Source organism: Bidens hawaiensis, unplaced genomic scaffold (genome assembly GCF_021521415.1).
Source record: "Bidens hawaiensis isolate Kalapana, Puna unplaced genomic scaffold, B.hawaiensis_p1.1 tig00002525_1, whole genome shotgun sequence".
Lineage (NCBI taxonomy): Eukaryota > Viridiplantae > Streptophyta > Magnoliopsida > Asterales > Asteraceae > Bidens > Bidens hawaiensis.
In genome coordinates, this window is record NW_027491138.1 from 341,353 (window position 1) to 363,249 (window position 21,897).

General features: G+C 37.5%; 1 protein-coding gene and 1 pseudogene across 1 annotated transcript; one reads left to right on the forward strand and one right to left on the reverse strand.

The window, feature by feature from the left end:
* The first annotated feature begins 7,850 nt into the window (after nt 1-7,850).
* LOC143619853 (F-box/kelch-repeat protein At5g42360 pseudogene) lies at nt 7,851-9,540 on the forward strand (annotated as a pseudogene).
* Nucleotides 9,541-9,881: 341 nt separating this feature from the next.
* Nucleotides 9,882-14,289, reverse strand: LOC143619977 (U-box domain-containing protein 44-like). The gene is made up of 3 exons (XM_077091787.1): nt 13,735-14,289; nt 12,714-13,020; nt 9,882-11,541 (listed from the first exon to the last, which is right to left on the reverse strand). The coding sequence occupies exons 1-3, from the start codon at nt 14,287-14,289 to the stop codon at nt 9,971-9,973; spliced, it is 2,433 nt and encodes an 810-aa protein (XP_076947902.1). The 3' UTR covers nt 9,882-9,970.
* Between the last annotated feature and the right edge of the window lie 7,608 nt (nt 14,290-21,897).

Genomic DNA, 21,897 nt, shown 5'->3' on the forward strand with positions numbered 1-21,897 from the left:
AAAATGACATTCAAACTAATTGTTTCATGAATGAGTGGTGACATAATAGTTACCAGTTACCACCAAACGAACTATTGTTGTGAAGGTGGTAAAATGAACAAATCAGGTAATGGTTTAAATAGATAATAATAATTTTGAAAACAAGTCGAATAGGTGGGGTGCCTGCAAATTGTCTTTTACCAATTATATAGTATATTGTTTCCCGTGCAAGTAACCAACATTTAGATGAATTTTAACCATTAGATCAATCTCAAATGAAATCTGGACCCTTCAAACTCTAAATATTCCTTCTAGAAGGAGAGGTTGATGGCAGTTTTCAAAGTCCTACAGTTTTAGCTCCCTCCCCTTGTTTTCTCCCACGTCCCTCCTCGACAGTTTTAGTAAATTATGTGTGGTTGTTTTTATGATAGTTTTAGCTTCGACAGATTAAGCTTCCCGACAGTTTAGCGGCTGATATCTCCTCTTCCATCTTCACCACTTAATCGGACATCACCGCTGCATAATCGACCATCAACCCCCAATCTATCATCCACGTTGTCCAATCGACCGTTCTGCACTTCCTTCGCTACTTTGTTTCCAACCCAATGCGTAATTTTCTATGGTAATCAACGCATTATGAACGAGAACAACGAAACAATATTTGGCTAACACCCAAACTTTATTGATCAAGAAATCTGACTCAAAAACTTGATACAAGTTGTTCCATACCCTAAACACGGTATTTATAGCTAACCTAACATGTTACACTATAACCGGGATTCTAATTAATCAATTCCATAATAATCATCTTCCTAACATGCATCAAATAGGAAACTAGATAATCATCCATAAATTGATTAATATTATTTAATCATTAACTTGCACGCCAAGTTAATATCCTAGCCGCCCCACACACCAATCTACGGGCCGAATCGGGAATTCCCAATAATCACCCCCTGAATTTCTGAGTCGTACATGGGAGATCTTCCGACTTTTGAAAAGCTTGCATCTCCTTGAATTTAATCCGCACGAGAGCAACTAATATCTTTATCTTCTCTATTTGTGCTTCCGGGGGGAACACTTCATCATAGTCAATCCCGGGATGTTGCACGTATCCTTTCTCCACAAGCGTCGCCTTGTGTTTGTTTATCGAATTCTGTTTTACTTTGAATACCCGTTTTAAACCGGTTGGTTTAACTCCTTTTGGTAACCCCGTTAAACTCCGCGTTTTCTTTTTCTCGATTGAATTGATCTCGGCTCGCATCACTTTCATCCACTCGGGTTTCGATTTCACTTCATCAAAACTACTCAATTCATCATTCAATAACACTAGCAGTTCTTCGAGTTCTTCATTGGAATTTAACTCGTGATCACCAATATTATCGGGTAAGATCAAAGGACAAGTAGAACGTTTAACCGGGGTTTGCACAACATTATTCATGGCTACCTTACTGCAGTTTGCGACAGGAATTGTGCTGTTAGCGACAGTTTCATTGCTGTTATTGCAGTTAGCGACAGATTCTTTACTGGTAGCGACAGTTTTGTCGCTGTTGTTGCTGTTTGCGAGAGTTTCATCGTCGCTATTGCTGCAGTTTGTATCAGACTTGTCGCTATTGCTGCTGTTAGAACCAAAGCTGTCGCTATTGCTGCTGTTCGTTTGGGCTGGGTTCGGTTTCACTAGTCCAGACCCGAAATCGATTGGCTTGTAAACACCTGAGAACATACCAAGTAACTTTGTTTTCAAACAAGTTGGGTTCCCAACATTTAGTCGGATTTTATAAAGCATCTTGGCGTTCCTCGTGACTTTCATTAGTAACCTTCCACTACTATCGTGCATCGTTAAGTAGTTACTCCTCATCCATATATCACAATCCGACGCGGTTGCTTGACCCAAGCTAATCACATTACACTGCAGACCAGGATTATAATAAATATCGGTCATCAATATATGTTCTCCACTTTTACCTTTAAAAACAATTGAACCCTTCCCTTTGATCGATACACACGAACCATCCCCGAACCTTACTCGTCCGACTATCTGTTCGTTTAATTCCAAAAAATATTCACGGTTCCCCGTCATATGGTTAGTTGCACCATTATCTAAGTGCCACATGTCGACCTCACCCGAATCGGTATCGTACTTTGTTGGAATTACTTGATCTTCGTTAAGGTATACGGTTTCCCGGACACCTTCCATCATGAAAAACGAGGCATCAAGAGCTTTTGGTTCACGCTCGTCCGTTCGGTTCAGATTTGCTTCTTCATCTTTTCGAAACCGGTCGGGGCACCTTGAGACAAAGTGTCCGAATTCATCACACCTGTAACATTTAATGTGTGATAAATCTCGTCCCATACCTTTTCCTTTCTTATCAACATGTTTCTTGTTATCATCTCGACCGCGTCCCCGTCCTCTAGAAGCATAGGATCCTCGACCTCGACCCCTGCTCGAATTAGATTTAGTGAACATTAACTGACCTTGACTACTCTCGGTTTGAAGATTATCTTCTTTTATCCTCTCGTTATATAGGCTTTTAATCGACCCACCACATCATCAAACCCAACCGTCTTTAAATCTAAAACTTGCTCAAGTGATGCCACAATATGAATAAAGCGTCTCGAAAGGCTCGTAAGGAACTTTTTTACCATCTTTTCTTCCGAAAATCTCTCTCCGAGCGTGGTGACTTTTGACGAGTAACTCGATAACATGGTTGCATACTCATCAATCGTCCCTGTTTATTTCATCTTCAACCCGTCGAACTCTGACGTTAGGGTTTGGAGCTTCGCCTCCTTCACCCGTTCAGCACCTAGATGTCGGGTCTTTAACGCTTCCCATATCTCTTTCGCCGTGCGCAGATTACCGACTTGTAAAATCTGTGCTTCGGGGATCGACTGAAAAATCAAGGCGATCGCAATATTGTTTTGTTTTACCTCGCCGTTACCCGGATCGATCGTATCCCACACGCCATGCACATTCATCAGCACGCGCATATGCATAGCCCAAACCGTGTAATTCGTTGTTGTTAGTTTCGGACATTGAAACGAGTTCAGATTCGTGTTCGTTTCCTTGGCCGATTGATCACTCATCGTTAACCTACGTCTGGTTCGATAATAGGTTACTGGTTATGTAGCAGTTTTATCCGGCACAACACTCACGGCTGATAATGTCGATGCTGGTTTGCTCACGTACTTGATGTCCCTAATGCAGAGACTATTTAATTAATTTGAGTTTGAAAAACTCAAACCCCACGCTGCTCTCTTTTGATAATAATTAATTCAATATAGCAATTCAACAATTGATATGTAATGATCAAAAGAACGTGGCTTAAATTAAATCCACAAAAAGACAAGCCATCTATTTTTTTTACTTATTTCATGATTTAATATATGAAGGGATGATTCGTTTGCTTATCTTGCAGTCCCTTGGTCGCGGACGGCAAAATTTCTGATTGCGGGATCGTTGCTCAATTTGCTTGTTCCGATCGGAGTAACCCCAGGTCACACAGGCTTCTCCTTCCTTCTGATTACACAGGCCCGACTGATTTTGTATCGCTCTGATACCAATTATGGTAATCAACGCGTTATGAACGAGAACAACGAAACAATATTTGGCTAACACCCAAACTTTATTGATCAAGAAATCTGACTCAAAAACTTGATACAAGTTGTCCCATACCCTAAACACAGTATTTATAGCTAACCTAACACGTTACACTATAACCGGGATTCTAATTAATCAATTCCTTAATAATCATCTTCCTAACATGCATCAAATAAGAAACTAGATAATCATCCATAAATTGATTAATATTATTTAATCATTAACTTGCACGCCAAGTTAATATCCTAGCCGCCCCACGCACCAAGCCACGGGCCGACTCGGGATTCCCAACATTTTGAACTGCTTTATTCCAAAATCATCAAAGAATTGAAGGGTATGTTGGATGAATATATATCTGTCTGATGATATGATACAGAATTCTGTTTTTTTTTTCCTTTTACAGTTAAGGTTGATATTGTATACGTGTATTTACTAGACTTGTGATTTCAAAATAATAAGTGTTTATATATGCAATGCAGGTTTTTGAGATTAAAGGTAATGATGCTGTTTGATTTGCTGGAATATTGTACAGTTAGCATGCTTCTCAAGTTCATATCGATCTACCTACACTAAACAATAAAGATAAGGAGCTAAGCTATTTATCCATCTTAAGATTTCATTATTTACTACCAATCATTCGATTATTATGCGTGTTTACGTGTACCAATAATGTTTAAAATGAACTCAAGAGTTCGTCATCAGTCAATATTATGTTTTAGTCTAATTGTTTTTGAATTGAGGGTTCTTGGTTAAATTGCAACAATGTCACAGTATTTAGTAGAAAAAATACCCAAGGGGCAGTAAAGAACTCGCGTCTCTTTATTTGATTTAATCAATTACCATGTGTGATTTGTGTATTGGATTTTGATTTATGCTTCTTCTTTCATTGCAAAGCAGCACCCAACAGTGACTATGCCTGGAAGAAAGAATCAATGCCCCTGTTAATCGATCCAACAACACGCAAGGTGAAAAACAAAATTCCAGTTTCCAGTTAGCGTTTGCAATCTGAACCAACCACATAAAATTTGGCTTCTACTATTAGACGTTTTTCGTTTGCAATTCCTTCCAATTTTAAATATTTCGTTGACCTACTTTCAATTTGATGCATGATTAACACTAACAATTGTTATAGTCATCAGTTTTAAACTTGAAATAGTTTGTCTTGCAGGTCCATACAAAATGGAATATGGAAAATTTACTAGAAACAGATCCCATGATCGAAATATGAATGTCTTCATTTTGGTAAGACTTTAATTTATGCCATTATCTTAATAGTGTCATATTTTGCAATTTGGATTTAACCTTCAATTGTATGCTTTTAGGTCTTGATGATACTCTTTTTCTTCGGATTGCAAATCACATATTTGTTAAAAGACGGAGTTTTCTACTGACATTTTCATAGCAAAGGTACTTTTGTCATGGATTATTAAATGCTAAACATAGCAACTAACAAATCAATTGCCAGACAAAGATATATTTTTTTCAATATTAAGAAAAAAAATAGCTATTCATGTATTCGCAAAACTAGACTTTTATAAAAAATCTAAAACAGTTCTCTTGAGTCTTGAGGTGTATTCATGAGGTTTGACTGTTGGATTTTTTTTTTTTAAATTAATTGAATTTATTAACAAGATTGATTAAAAAACGAAGATGAGTTAAAAGACCCGTGAACCTTAACAATTGACCCTCAAGGTATGACTATGTGTGATCATGCGTTTATATTTGGATAACAAGAACTCTGCCTTTATTCTTAGTTTTGTGAATTTGTGCATTTAGTTTGTTATTTGAAATGTAAAGCAATAATAATTATACAGGTGAGTTGGATGGAAATTTGTGATGCAGTGTGCAAGTCTTAGAAGGGCATCTAGGACTGAGGTAGTATATATAATAGAGGTTCAAGGAGAACATGCTTGGATATTTGGCCGTGCAATGAGTGTAGGGAAATTGCCCCTCCTGGACCCTCATATGGTAGCTGATGTGAGTGTTCTTTAATATCATGTGTAATGGTATAGTATTACTTTTATTATTATTTTAATAACTTAATTGTGAAAAGAGCCAGGGACATATTTATATTTGTTATTAAATTTAGTTCTTATTTGGTTAATGTTTTTTACATGTGGCTAGACCTTTAAATGAGGCGGCTCCAATGTCACATGAGGATGCACAAATATACGCACAGTACCAATACGGTCTCGTCATCTTTTGTATTTTTGTTTCGTAGCAATCAACTAAAATCGGATCATTGGAAAAAAAATGAAGTTGATAAATAAATACCTTTTTTTTTACATCTTTGATGATTGTTTTGTAGCAATCATTAATGATATATGTAATATTATTATGACATTAAACAACCCGTCCACCGGGTTTAAAACTAGTTTCAAGTTAGACATGGTTGTACACTTGTACTAATTGGTTTTTTTTTTTTTTTTAAACTAGTTTTTGTTTTAATTATTGCATATACATAACTGCAATGTATATTTTTTTCCATAAAGAATGATCTGTGTAACTAATATGAAGTATAAAAGTGAAACCTGCAATTTGATATATACTTATTGAACAAGGCTATTTCAAAATTGAAGCAGCCTGATAATTTAAACTAATTTCTAACAGATTAAACAAATACAACAAATATATACATATAATTTACTTCGAATCAATTTCTATGATAACTCACAAAATCAAACTCAATCGAAACTCAAAACCTCATTTGAAAAAGTTAATTGCGAACCCGATTTAAAAATTCCGATACTGAATTCTGTTTCAACTTTGAAATTCGATTCAATACAAGTTTTAGGTTTTAATAAGAAAACAAATACTTATTGTTAACGCTTGATGTATTTTATATTATATTTTCTGAACGGCAAAAATACTTCTAAATCCAGATAACTATTCTGCTTGCATCTTAATAGAGATTCAAATACTTGACAACCAACTTATTTAATATGCATCAATTTTCTTTGGTATAATATTAAATTCAATTGAATTATACACAGAAAAGGAAAGGTGACAGAAATAAATGCTCCAACTTCCACCCCTAGGCATGATTCTTTGGTATAATATTAAATTCATTTATTTACTCTTATCAGACTATAGTTTTGTTAACCGTGTTCACACTGACTTTAGAGTTTGGCTTGGCTTTCTTTCAGGAAACCATACCGCTATCTGACACTTGACAATCGTTATATCACCACAAGAATAGAATTCTCTGACGTAACACACGATAAGACAAAAACCCGGATGAGCTCGAGATTCATACCGACACTTTGGCATATGATTTATTGATTAATAAATAATGAACCAAAAAAGAAAAGTTCAAATTTCCTTCTTTATTTTCTTTTCTTTCCCTTTTAAGCTTTACCAAAACCAATCCAAAATAAATAATTTCATCTCATTTTCATTATTTGCCACTTCAAGATTCATTCACTCCCATTTGCAATATCACCTCACTTCAATTCTATCCAACAAGTTTATGTTTTTTCTTTTAATTCTGTCTTTATTAAGATTAAGAATCTTGAATCGGAATTGGTGCATACTTTGATCAGGTCAGTTTTGTTCTTAATTTTTTATTAATTTCATCAATTTACACATTATCTTGTGTATTCTTGCCCAAATGTATATTTTGAGTTTAGTGCATTGATGGTGTGGTATATTTGTTTGAATTAAGTTGTTGGGTGTGTGTTTATGTGGGTTGCTCATTAGGGTTTATCCCCAATTTTTTAACAAGGGTTTGTGAACAAATTCTGATTTTTAAAATGGTTGAATCCCAGTTTGATTAAAGCTAAATTAATAATAAAACTGCAAAAGTTAGCAGGAAAATTTTAAATTTGAGGACTAGAAATATGTAAAAATTAAGGAAACCCGATAAACTGGCTCGTGTTCATGGGTTGGCGGGTCGAACTCATCACAAGATTTTGCGGGTTCACACGCACACGATCTGTTTAACCCGAAATTTAGTTTGATTTTTCTGACGTGATGGGATGGCACGAAAATGACCTGTTTAACTCGAAATATTAATTTTTATTGCTAAATTTACAATTAAAAAAACAAATGGTAAATTTAAGTTATCTCATCAAATATATTCAGAAAAAAGTTTAGCAAAAAATTAAATGGTTAAACAGGTCAACTTACGGACCTAACAAGCCAACCGAAAACAACCGGTTTAGCTAAACATGTTTGGGCTCGAACCAAAGCTGACACGAGCCCGTTTAGATAAACACTACCCTGTGAGTTTCATGTTAGATTCATGTTATGTTTTTGCATCATATGACAGGTTTTATATTAAGAACACAAGATGATAACCAAAAATTCAAAGGGCGAAACATCACTTCATCAAGAATTTGAGGTCCTAAGCGTATCGAAACGTTTGGTCAGAAGCCTAAGCCAAAAGTTAAAAAGAAAAGAAGACGATCCAAATGGGATTTCGCTGAGGTGTCCAACTTTATACACGCGCGGTGGCGGGTGCAAAGTTGGCGCAACCGCCAGTGATGAGTTTAATGAAATTGGTTGTCGAAGGCGTTCTTCAAGTTCCATTGAAGCTGGAAAAGGGTATAAGCCAGTAAGCAGGCTTGGTTTTATAGAAAGATTCCGGAAGAGAAACATCCGGAAGGTTCCGGAACCCGAAACTGTGCACGTGTTTCTTCCGGATGATATTGTGGAAATGTGTTTGGTTCGGCTCCCGTTGACTAGTCTCATGAAGGCCCGCTTAGTATGCAAAAAATGGCGGGTTTTAACCACCACTCCTCGGTTTTTGCAAATGAGGCGTAACGGGCTTTATCAGAGCCCGTGGTTGTTTCTTTTCGGGGCGGTCAAATCTGGATTTTGCTCACGGGAATTACACGTGTTTGATGTTTTATCGAACAAATGGCACACGATCGGTTCGGATGTTATTAAAGGGCGGTTCTTGTTTTCGGTTGTTAGTGTTCAAGAAAATGTATACATTATTGGAGGTTGTTCTAGTTTGACCAATTTTGGTAAAGTTGACCGAAGTTCGGTTAAGACCCACAAAGGCGTTTTGGTGTTTAGCCCGTTAACAAACTCGTGGCATAAAGTCGCATCCATGAAACACGCGAGGTCAAAACCAGTTCTTGGCGTATGTGAAATCAACTCCGAGAGTTTGACAGTCAAAAGTCAACATACTCGACAAGACCGACGTTTGACCAGAACACGAACCAATGGAGTATCACATGTTTACGAGGACCCGCATCGGCTTTCGGTTAGGCGTCAACTAAGATACTCGTTTGATGAGCCTGAGGTATCATTTAAACCGAAAAACAAGAACCCGAGTGGGAAAGATTCTAAAAGGTTCTTAATAATTGCTCTAGGTGGTGTTGGGTCATGGGATGAACCGTTAGATTCATGTGAAATTTATGATTCTTTGTCGAATAAATGGACCGAAATCCAAAGATTACCCGTTGATTTTGGGGTCGTGTGTTCAGGAACGTTCTGTAACGGGTTGTTTTATGTGTACTCAGAAACCAATAACCTTGCAGCATATGATATAGACCGGGGTTATTGGTTTAGAATCCAAACAACCACATTACCGCCACACGTACACGAGTACCACCCAAATATTATTTCATGTGAAAACCGGTTGTTTATGGTATCAGTTTCTTGGTGCGAAGGTGACGGGCAAATCGGGAGGAGAAACAAAGCGGTTAGGAAGTTATGGGAGTTTGATCTTGTGTATCTCAAGTGGGTAGAAGTGTGTACACATCCTGATGCACCTATGGACTGGAACACAACATTTGTTGGTGACAAAAACTTGATTTTTGGGGTTGAAATGTTCAAGATTTTTGGGCAGGTGCTGGATTTCTTGACCATGTTTGATGTTTCTGGTGGGTCAAAGAACTGGGTTCATGTTTCAAGAAACCAAGTGGCTCATGAATTGGATGCGAGTTCGTGTGCGACTAAATTGCTGGTGGTTGTGCGGTTGTGACAGTTGGGAACCAAGAGTATGTAATGTTTTCTTTATTCAATTTGGCCATATAAATTGTTATTGTTCAAAGAGTGGAATATAATAACTAGTAAGACATAATGAACATTGTATTTGTTGTTTGATTTGATACATGTTAAGAAAAAAAATTTATTTTGAACAGTTATTCAATCTTTCTAAATACCCATTTTGTCCTTTTTCACATCTAAAGCTTGATTGAATCAAAAATAATAAATAGACAACAATCTTTATTGTGTTCAATCAAGAATTGAACAAATCCACAGATACACAGAACCCACACAATTTGACTCCATCTAGTTAATACAACACCCCCTAACTCTACATAAAATACATCCACATATATACCCTGTTTGAACCTGTCTCAGTAATACAAAACTTTTGAGGTCTTACCTTTTGGGTCCGAGCCAGCCCGGCCCATTTGAACATACATTGTTTACATCCTACCCCATGTTAGAAAAGATACCTGAAAAGTTAGGCATCCTATCAATATGTTTCAAGGCCCGTTCGGCGATTTGTCGGGTTTGATAATCGCCATGTTTAAATGCATCAACGAGTGCAGTGCTCACGGTCGGGTCATCCGAGATTTCAGAAGCAATATCTTTGGTCCGTAAAAGCCTTTCCGCCATCCAAACCGCCCGTGTTTTTAAACTCTCGGTTTGCTTTTCAAGTAAAACTTCAAAAATTAGTTTTATACCCTCGGTTTCACATAAAGCACTCACCGCCCCTTCAATATTCACATCGTCATCCAACAAAGTCGATAAAGCCATTAACGATGCTTCAACTACTTCATCATTTGTATGGTCTAATAAAGCTACTAAACGGGCCAACGCATGTCCTTCTATTAAACAAAAAGTATCACGTTGCGTACATGTCCCACGGTGGACCCGACACAAACCAGTCATCATGGGTTGGTTACTCAAACAAGAAAATACAGACCCACAAAACCCTGGCGAGGGTTGTTCGGGTAATTTTGTCAAGTGTGTCGACTCTTTTGAAAGGTTTTTTAACGCAAGAGCGGACGTCATTTGCACGTTATCAAGCCCGTTTGCTTGAAGGAGTTCGGAGAATAAGCCCGTTAGGTCGTAATCACGGGCAAACGAAACAGCTTTCGGTTCCGACAAAACGAGCGTAACTCTCGATAGCACCCGCACGAGTCCTTCTAAATATGGTGTTACAAAGCGACTACTTCTCATTTCACCTTGCCTAATAACTTTAATTCTCGAGACCACAATTATGAAATCGCCATCGTTTAACATTTGTGTTGTGAGAGTGGTGTTGGTTTCGGGTAGGTCCGCCACAATCGCGATCGCAGCCGCTTGTTCTTCGGTGCTCGTAATGTTTTCGCCGATTACTCTAAACAAACTACTAAGATGGCCCGCAGGCCCACATAAGCAATCGGCCAACTCTTCGCCCATGTGGACCGAGAGGTTATGTAAAAGTTTTATCGACACCATACGTAAATCATTTTGTGGGGCCTCGATGAACTGGATCAAACTTATGGCTGCACCTAAGCTTTTGATGGCGGCAGCCACCGCGGTGGCTGTGGTTGGAGCGTTCGTTAACCCAACAAGAACTTGTAGAAGTTTGCATTCTATAGACGGGCCCGTGTTGCTGATTAACTGAAGTAGGTTGTGGATTATGGGTTCGGACACTAAGGTTTGGTGGCTTGGGTTGACTGGGATGGAGCCAAAGTCAAAGTCAGAGTTGACTATGTTGGCGAGGATTGTGGCAGATACTTCTTTTAGGCGCATTGGGAGTTGGGTGGGGCCTGCGAAGAGGTCTTTCACTAGTGGTGAAAGTATGCCCTCGTTGACCAAAACTTTTGCACTTGCTTCACATGAAGAAACTTGATTTAGGGCTTTTAAAGCTGCTTCTCTAGATTGCATGTTGTTACTTTTCATTAGGTTGATTAATGATGAACCAACGGTTGTTGCTACATGTGCTTTAACATCGTTGCTAAGTGCCAGGTCACCGAGGTATGAAGCCATTGACACTTTGATTTCGGGTGAACCTGAAAGATATTTATTGCCAAATCCGCATGTTAAAAGGTGTTACATTATTTCATTAAGACTTTAATTTTGTGAATAAAATGATTTGAGAGGTTTTATGTTTCGACCCATTTGACCCCCATCCCTTATCAGCTACTTATTTTACTTTACACGTTAAAAGATAAAAACATAACTCCAATACGATTTTGGTGAAAATTGCCACCTCTAAATAATCTCTTCATACTACAAAATTTTCAAAACTCTATTGTTAAGGTAGGATTAAATCAATTAACCGAACCAAAACAAAAAAAACAACAAAACCGAACTGAAATAATTGACTCAAAACTAATAACCAACTGTTTGGTTTAGTTTCTTTAGAAACTGAAAATTAAGGTTTGGTATTGCCACTCTCCAAAACCGAACTGAAGTAGACACCCCCCCCCCCCTCCCCCACCCAAACTACTTTGAATCTTTGTTATCGGATTAATGACCCAAATTCATTATTTTGGGCCAAAAGTTTCTTGCCCAATTTCATAAATAGGTGGTTAACAAAAAATTTAGCCCAAGAGTTTTAGGCACAAATTCATTATTTTGGGTCATCTTTTTCGTGCCCAAACAGTTCAAGCCCATATGTAAAACCCCAAACCGACCCATAACCAAACCCACACAAAAATCCAAAAGACTGAAACTTCACTTTTGATTTGGTTAACAAAAATTTTGGCCCAAAAGTTTTAGGCACAAATTCATTATTTTGGGTCATCTTTTTCGCCCATAACCGAACCCAAGCAAAAGTCCAAAAGACTGAAACTTCACTTTTGATTTGGTTTGAGCCCAAACAGTTCAAGCCCAGAATGTAAAACCAAAAACCGACCGATAATCAAACCCACACAAAAACGGAAAACCTTGAGTTTTTTAAAACCAAAACTTCGCTTTTGATTCGGTTTTAGCCCAAAACAGATCCGAACCAACCCATGCACACCCCTAGTTTGTTTAAAGGTTGACAGTTTCAACCATTGTAAACATTATATTTAGCAAGTATGAGCTACTCAAAAATTCAGATAAAAGTGTCAAGTACAATGGTTCTCTAACTGTTTCCACCTAAGCCCATTTCCAGTTTATGATTCATATTTCAAAATAACATTCTTAGAATTTACCATAAACATTTAACAACTGCAGAAATTATAGATAGAAGTACCTTCAAGAAGAAGTGTCAGAAGAGGTTGCAATCTACCATTTTCAGCCAATTGCCTGACATTATTCTCATTTTTCTCCAAATTCTCAAGAGTTTTTTCAGCTCTTTCAACAATTAAAGGACTTTCTGATTTGCTGCTTGTCATACCAACCAAAATAAGAATTGCTCCATTAACTGAACCGATTTTGTCACACAAAGATTCGGATTTTGAGAGCTCAAAAAGCAATGAGACGGCTTCTTCCCTTTCTGACTGCTCGTGATTCAAAAACTTAACAATCGTGCGCACTTTATCACCTTCTGCCATTATTTCCTTCGAAACAAATAAAATGTTTTTGTTACAATTAGAGGGACAATTTTAATTTAATTATAATGGGTTCGTGAGTTGTCTCAAACGGGCCAAATGGAAAAGTTAAGGTAGAAGAGAAACATGTAGGCCTGTAAACGAACCGAACTTTCAGTGAACTATACGTGAACCGCTCGATGGGAGGTTCGTTTATTTTTTTATTTTTATGTTTCTATGTTTGTTCATATATGTCCGTTTGTCTGTTCATTTGTGCTCTTTTAGAATATAAAGGAACGAAAAATAAACGAACACGAACAGGAACACATTATTTTCCTTACGAACGAACGTGAACCAAACAACGCGTTTGTGTAAATATTCATGTTTGTTCGGCTAAAGTTAAACAAACTAGCATGAACAAGCCTCATTCATGTTCGTTTGGTTCGGTTGCAGGCCTAGGAGCAGGTCAAACAGATAGAAAGTCGCCCAAAGTGTACTTTTTAACGCTTACAGGTTACAGGTGTGCAACCTCCTAAATCTTATATTCTAAAGTTCAGAATTCAGATTATTATATTGTACTAATAATTCTTTTATAGCCAGAGATAACACATTAAATCTACACCAAAAGATTAAAAAACAGACAAAAACGTGTTTGCAAAGTAATTTGACCCAACCCATTTCAATACATATAACAAAAATCGTTACAACACAAACAGTTTCAACAAATATGAACTTTTTAGTTACCTTATTATCATTGTCATCCTCTACCACAATCCTAAGAGTTTTCAAAGCTGTAACCCTAACTTTACGAACTGTGCTCTTCAGCATCTCAGCTATCGAGGGTATGAGGTCAGCATTACGGATGAAACGTTTGTTTAAAACATTTTTTGCAGCAAATTGTTGAATAAACCTTAAAGTCTGCAAAATATCACTTTCAGAACTGCCAGAAGTTAAAGACTTGCGGGCCATATCAAGCCGAACAGCTTCGTTTCTAGCATTCCATTCTTCAATTGTCTTCCTCAAAGCAATACTTGGATTCATATCCAGTGTGTTTAACTCTCTTAATGTCATGGGGCAAACAAGCTTTCTCCCAGTTTCTTTGCATTCGTTGAACCATCTTTCAATCGCTTCACGCTCATAGGTTTGATCGCTTTCTATTGTCACGGGGTCTTTCATAATTTGTTTAGAAAGAGGGCATATGAATGCATCATATATAGGCTCTGTATGTTGTCTTTCGTATTGAAAACTATCATCAGATTGGCTGCCAATGTCACGATTCCCAGCCCAACTTCCCGACATTAGATTCAAATTCAACCACAATTATGAACTCTTTTATCACACTGCATCAAAATTATGGTTGCTTAAATTCATATTTCAAACCAGTTACAACATAAGTCTGCATATGGAAGAGAGTGCATTAGACATTGCTACATATAATTATCTATTTAAAAATATTATTGCATCAGACAAATAATAAAAAACTAAGAAACAGTTAGCCTTCAGCATCTATCAATTAACAGAATGAATGATATAAGCAACCTAAACTAAAAGGGAAAGCAAATTCACTTGAGCAGGTATAAATAATAAGATCTAAAATCGATCAATCGTAACGAAAACAGGTGTGTATTTACCTTCAAATTCACAGCAATAATCTATCCATGGATCACCTACTACAGCAATGGTAAAACAAACCACATCAACTAACTCAATTGAGAAATAAACTTCAATGGAGGATTAACATATTATGGCATGAGATGAGAAAGTGATAATAAAAATGAACTAACTTACTTCAAATTCTGCATAACATAACAAAAATGGATGTAAATGTGGAAACTAGGGTTTCGTTATTTAGATAGAAATTGGGGGATTTAAAGTTAAAAGTAGAAGTTGAAGATGATCGATAACAAAGTCCAGCTATTATTATTTAATTAATTTAGCTACGTACGTACGTAGACTAATCTAATCTAATCTCTCTCTCTCTCTATTGTGTGTGTGTGTGTGTGTGTGTGTGTGTGTGACAGTTGTGTGTTTGTTGACCAGAAAGAAAGTCTGTCCAGATGCTCATCAATCACCATGGATTCATTCATGGAATTTACTTGACAATTATCTAGAGATGGGAGCTAATTATGCTCAACTTGTCAATTAATTACGGGTCCTACCGGGGACATTCAATACGCCCTTTATAGGGTTATACAGGACTCTATACGTCTCGTATAGGAATATACGGGGCTTATAAGGAACCTTATATGCCCCGTATAACCCTATACGGGACGTATTAATGGGTTTTTTAGCAATAATGGAATGGTGTCTCTAAAACTCCCCTTAATTAACCCTCACTTTTTTATTATTATTATTATTATTATTATTATTATCAACTTGTAAGAAGGCTCAAGCCATACCCGAAACCTGAAATATATGGGACGTGTATTGAGCTGGATATTGGATTAGGTGATACTCGGGCCAATTACCCAAAATCACATACGAAAATTTTATTAAAATGTATGTGAATGCAGAAACAAAATATTCGAAGGGGCGGTAAAACTCTAATTAACAAAAGAAACTCCTGAATTGCAAAGTAATATGCATAATTGCCCTAGCATGAACCAACTATTGGATCATTTCTCTTGGATGCCCTTCCACTAAGTCATCAAGTCTTGTTATGTTCTTTTATAAAGGCAACATGCCTTCAACATAACACTTGATCTGATTCAACTTCACATTTTTCTAGCACACAAATTGATGACCAATCGTGAATTGTAAACATCTAGTCCTCTTGTTGTGCATAGGCACACTCATAGCATTCCAAGACTCCAGGCGAAGAAGGCCTCATCTTATATTGAGGATAGAAGATAATCTCGTACATATTAACATCTAATAGGAAAGGAAACGAGCTAGTGCTATCTAATTCAACCCCAGACTAGAGGAATGTAATGATTTTTCTTACCCGGACACGGTGCTCGTAGTCTTCTAATATCCAAATACGCAATTCATTTCTTTCCACTATGCGTTCATAACAAACAACTCCTATACAACCATTGATATTTATGAAGTGAGGTGTGTTACCGCTTCGGGAGCATTCGTATGACACAACAATTAGAGTACTCATAGTTATTGAAAACTTATATGTTCTTAAGCCAAATGTTAAGATATCAAACGAGCTTAGAAGCATTATATGCACAACACTATTGACACAAATACTACTATTGTAGCCGAATAACAAATCATCACAACCAAAACCAATAAGAGGCTCCACATGGATCATTCACCATGAAAAACTTGACATACATAATATCAAAATATCAACTATAAGAGGCTCCACATGGATCATTCACCATGAAAAACTTGACATACATAATATCAAAATATCAACTATAACAGGCATAACAAGTTTCCTAATCATCAAAATCTTATGTTTATTTCTATATGTAACATCCGGCCCATTGCACCACCAATATTGTCCGCTTTGCCCACAAAGAGCTCACGGATTTGTTTTTGGTTGCGCAGGTGAAGACTTCCCAGTAGGTCACACATCCTGCTGCTACTCCCACCTGAGCACGCTTAACTGTGGAGCTCTCCTCTCGTCCATTACCGTTAAGCCCAAAACGCGTTGGTAATTTAAGAGGCATGACATTTACTTATGAACCAATGATCTCTCTTGTCCACTACCAATGTGGGATTTGCCTAGGGTATTACAAACACCCCCCCTTTTGGACTCATCGTCCTCGATGAGGTTTGCCCCACCATCTAATCCAAGATGTGGGATTCGCCTAAGGTGTACCTCGCGACACCTCCGGGGAGCCACCATCTCTGATGAGGTTTGCCCCTCCATCCCGAATAGCACAAGAGTGGTTTTGATACCACTTGTAACATCCGGCCCCTCGCACCACCAATATTGTCCGCTTTGCCCACGAAGAGATCACGGCTCCGGGGAGTCACCATCTCTGATGAGGTTCGCCCCTCCATCCCGAATAGCACAAGAGTGGTTTTGATACCACTTGTAACATCCGGCCCCTCGCACCACCAATATTGTCCGCTTTACCCACGAAGAGATCACGGATTTGTTTTTGGTTGCCCAGGTGAAGACTTCCCAGGAGGTCACCCATCCTGCTACTACTCCCACCTGAGCACGCTTAACTGTGGAGCTCTCCTCTCGTCCACTACCGTTAAGCCCAAAACGCGTTGGTAATTTAAGAGGCAGGACATTTATTTATGAACCAAGGATCTCTCTTGTCCACGGCCAATGTGGGATTTGCCTAGGGTGTTACACTATACTCATCGAACCCAAAATGTTCATATGCATCTTGTAATTTGTCAAAGAGTCCAGATCAAGGGGTTTGAAAATCTTGTAGGGGTTAAGAACAAAAGCACTTGTAACGATAAAAATGTTCAGTGCAGGTAAAACATACTAACCCATTCAAATATTCAGCTTATGTGGCTCTAGTATAATAAGTCTCGTAAGTTGTCATGAAATGAGTGGCGGGTACGCTATCATCGGTTGTGGAAAGGAGGTATCATTTTGCGAGTGGATTTCTCGTAAACAAAAATGAATAAGGTGCGACGGTAGGCAGCAATGGCACAAATGAAGTCGGTTGTGGTGAATGATGGATCAAAGATGCTGGAGAGCCATGGTTTGAAGATGGTTTTGAATCGAAGAATGGAATTGATGAAGAGTAAAAATAGGTATCTTTGATGATTTCACTTGGGAATGAATATATATTTTTTGAACGACAACTTTCTTTATGTGTTAGGCCACCTTACTCCCCAATTTTGAAGAGCCACATTGCCCCACTCTAGCCAAACACTGGCTCAGAGTTTGTTTTAATGGATCAGGCGTTTCCTGGGAAACCATACCCACGTATATCATTTAGCATTCGTTGTGCCACCACAAGAACTAACAATCTCACAAGCTTTGACTCAAATTCTTCATTATCAATATCTACCGAAAGTGCCACACAAATGTGGATCAAACTTGGATCGCTACTAAAGATCCCAGGTTTTACTAGTACTATGCCACAAATGAAAATGAAATATTTACCGATCAAAAACTGTCATCATATATTGAATATAAACATAGTGATAAACTAAATAACCCTTAGAAGATACAAAATGGTATTAATAACCACATAACATAAATGTTGATATTTTGAACCTGAAATAGCAAGCAGCGAAGACCAACACCAGAAGTACATCAAACTTGCACATGGAAACAAGACTACACCAAAAAGACTAATTACCCAAACTAAAAATTTCCATTTGGATAGAATTTTTGACCAAATTGAACACTGTCTTGTTCGTTCCTTCGATGACACCCAGCAAGTGGCATAAATAATAGACAACCATTCCTTCCTTCCCATTGCTTTACGACTGCGATGGCGTTCTCAAGTGCCCCACCAACTCCGATGGCGTTCTCAAGTGCCCCACCAACTCCAACAGTGCCTCTTTTCCACCTACAACAAGACCACACCATGCACATACTTATCTATAGATTTCCAAATGGGTCATGCTAGGGACACCTTGACACCCCTTAATACGCCGCGTATAGACCTATACGCGGCGTATAGTGTACGATCTGACATCTACCCTGAACGACAGTCATAGGCTTGTCGTATCGTACCCTATACGCCACATATAGGTCTATACGCGACGTATTGTGTTTGTATATTATTGGAGCCCGGCTCCCTCCCCTCCTTATCCATCCTTTTTTTTTTCTTTTTCTCTTTTTTTCTACCTCACCCTCACCCTCAACCTCTCCATTCAACCAACAACAACAACCATTTATTTCCGGAGTCAGACGAGGAGGAGCCGGGGTACGCCACTAACGGTCATTCGGACTTAAACCAGGTTTCCTTTTATCTTTATTTAGTACATTTTAAGACGTAGTTGTACATGTTAGGATAGATATTTGGTGACTGGTTTAGTTTTGTTATGTGACTTTTGAAAAAGTAAACTATATTTTTAGCCACCGACTGTTATATTACACAATGTGTACTTACTATATAGACACCACGTACAGTATATGTTTTACGGTAACGCTAGTTCGTCGGGCCGCTTAAACTAGGTTTCTCGTACTGTTACCGTTATTGTTTAATTTTTAATTGCATTATTTCTATAAAAATATTAATATTGTTATTAAAATGTTATTGGTATTAAAATTTTATTGTTAATAAAATAAAATATTATTATTGTATTTATTAAAATATTATTATTATGATTATTAAAATAGTATTATTCTAGACATATAATTGTTATTATTAAAATAATAATTTTTATATTATTATTAGTATTAAAATATTCTTATTATTAGGTACCTTATGTACGATGTACGCCAAAGATTCAAATGCAGGTGTCAGGCGTCGGCGCAAAACGTTCGGAGGTACATTCTTATAGTGTAATGTAGAATATAATATAATATCATAACATAAAAATATGTTATTATTATATTATATTTTATTATGTTATATTATATCATATTATATTATTTAGGTTATATTATATTATATCAAACGGGTGTGGGTTATGTTGGGTGGGTGTTGGGTTTTCTAGAAAAGTCCACCAGTTTTGTCTTGTTATGGTTTTTTTTTCTTTTTTTTTCTTTCTTTTCTTTTCTATTGTTATTATTAGTGTTATTTATGTTTATTATTATTATTAATATTATTTACTTATCAATAATATATTATTATTTGAAATTCGACAACGGTTGTTCAGTTGCATGGCTTATTTGGGAAAATTGACAGTGCGAAACAAACTTTCAATTTATTGGTTGGTTTCGTTATCGACATCTTGAAATTAGTTGTAGGGGCTTACTTGGGAAAACTAGCATTTCCAAACGAACTTTCAATTTCTTGCCTGCTTTCGTTATCGACATCTCAAATCTGGTTCTTTGATTTCTTCGAACTCCAACTGTCTTGACCTTCGGTCAACACTGACAACCGCAGTTGTGTTGACTCAAACACATATCAGTCGTCACTAAGCTTAAGCCTAGGCTTTTTATTGCTTTAATGTTTAGTTGTGGGTATTGTAAGTTGATCATGTCGCGTATGCTAAAAGAATTATCGACGTATATATACACATACATATATATAGTAGATGTGCGGTATAAGAATTCATTGCTCGGACATAACCAGCACCAGATCGAGATATTAGTTTGATGAGTTTGAATATCTCGGATCTGCGGTATCCGCTAACGACAGCGATAACCGGAGCCCATACTTTGGACAGAGAAGTGGAATTCGGTCATTGCTCCAACATAACGAGCAACGGATTGAGATATTAGTTAGGACTTACCTGAACAGGTTGGCACGTATGCTAGCGTGGGTTTAGGTTTAGTGTTGACAATGATATTAACACGTTTGCTTAAAGCTTTCGTTACCTCCGGCATAATACACAATGAAAGCACAAACTCAAACAACAATCCATACAACAACAATGCTATTGTATGGATTGTTGTTTGAGTTTGTGCCTTCATTGTGTATCATAACGAAAGCTGTAAGCAAACGTGTTAATGCCAGCGTCAACACCGAACCTAAATCAACGTCATCATACGTGTAAACCGGTTCACGTAAGTCCGGGATAATATCTCAATCCGTTGCTCGTTATGTTGGACCAATGACCTAATTTCCACTTCTTTGTCCAAAGTATGGGCTCCGGTTATCGCTGTCGTTAGCGGATACCGCGGATCCGAGAGATTCAAACTCATCAAACCAATATCTCGATCAGGTGCTGGTCATGTCGGAGCAATGAATTCTTATATCGCATGTCTACTATATATATGTCTGTGTTTATATAAGCCGATAAATCTTTTAGCATACGTAAGATGATCAACTTACAAAACCCACAACTAAACATTAAAGTAATAACAAGCCTATGCCTAAGCTTAGTGACGACTGATATGTGTTTGAGTCAACACAACTGCGGTTGTCAGTGGTGGCCGAAGGTCAAGACAGCTGGAGTTTGAAGACATCGAAGAGCCGGATTTGAAATGCCGATACCGAAAGCATCCAAGAAAGGGTTCGTTTGACACTGTTAGTTTTTCCCAAGGTAGTCGCTGTAACTTATCAAGTTGTCCATAACGGCATCAGCCAATAAATTGGAAGGTCGCCTCGCAATGTCAATTTTCCCAGATAATTCCTGCTACAAAGCGCCCTTTGCCGAATTCCGAATGGTAATATGTTATTCATAAATAAAATAATATTAATAAAAATAATTATAAATAACAATAAATAACAAAAAGAAAAAGAAAAGAAAAAAAACAATAAACATAATAAGACAAAATGGTGGGTTTTTCTAGAAAAGCCCCTAATACGCGCGTATAGACCTATACGCGCGTATAGACCTATACGCGGCGTATTAGTGTGATTACAACCTGCCCTGCAAAAACTGGGCTAGGTTGTCAACTCGTACCTTATACACCGCGTATAGATCTAAACGCAGCGTATTGCTTTTGCTGAATTATTGGAGCCCGGCTCCCCCTCCCTTCCCCTCCTTTCCTTTCTCTATTATAAATGCATGCGTTATTTCTCGACATTCAACCAAAAAACAACACAACATTTGTACTATATATACCCAAAATGTCTTGGTTTAACCATTTATTTCCGAATGAGGAGCCGGGTTACGCCGCCAACGATCAGCCTGGCACGTCGTGGTTACCCGACTTGAACCAGGTTTCGTTATATATTTATTTAGTATGAATTTGGTAGTTTTTTTTTACTAACACATGCTACATTACGTTTTTTCAGGAGTATGTCGGGTATGATACCCAGCCCCAACAACCTTATTGTCAGCCCGAACAGTTTTATGGTAACACTGGCTCGCCGGGCTTGCAAAACTTGAACCAGGTTTCGTTATAGCTGTTATTATTATTTATTATTATCACTAGCACTGTTGTTTGAATTTCTAATTTATGTATTG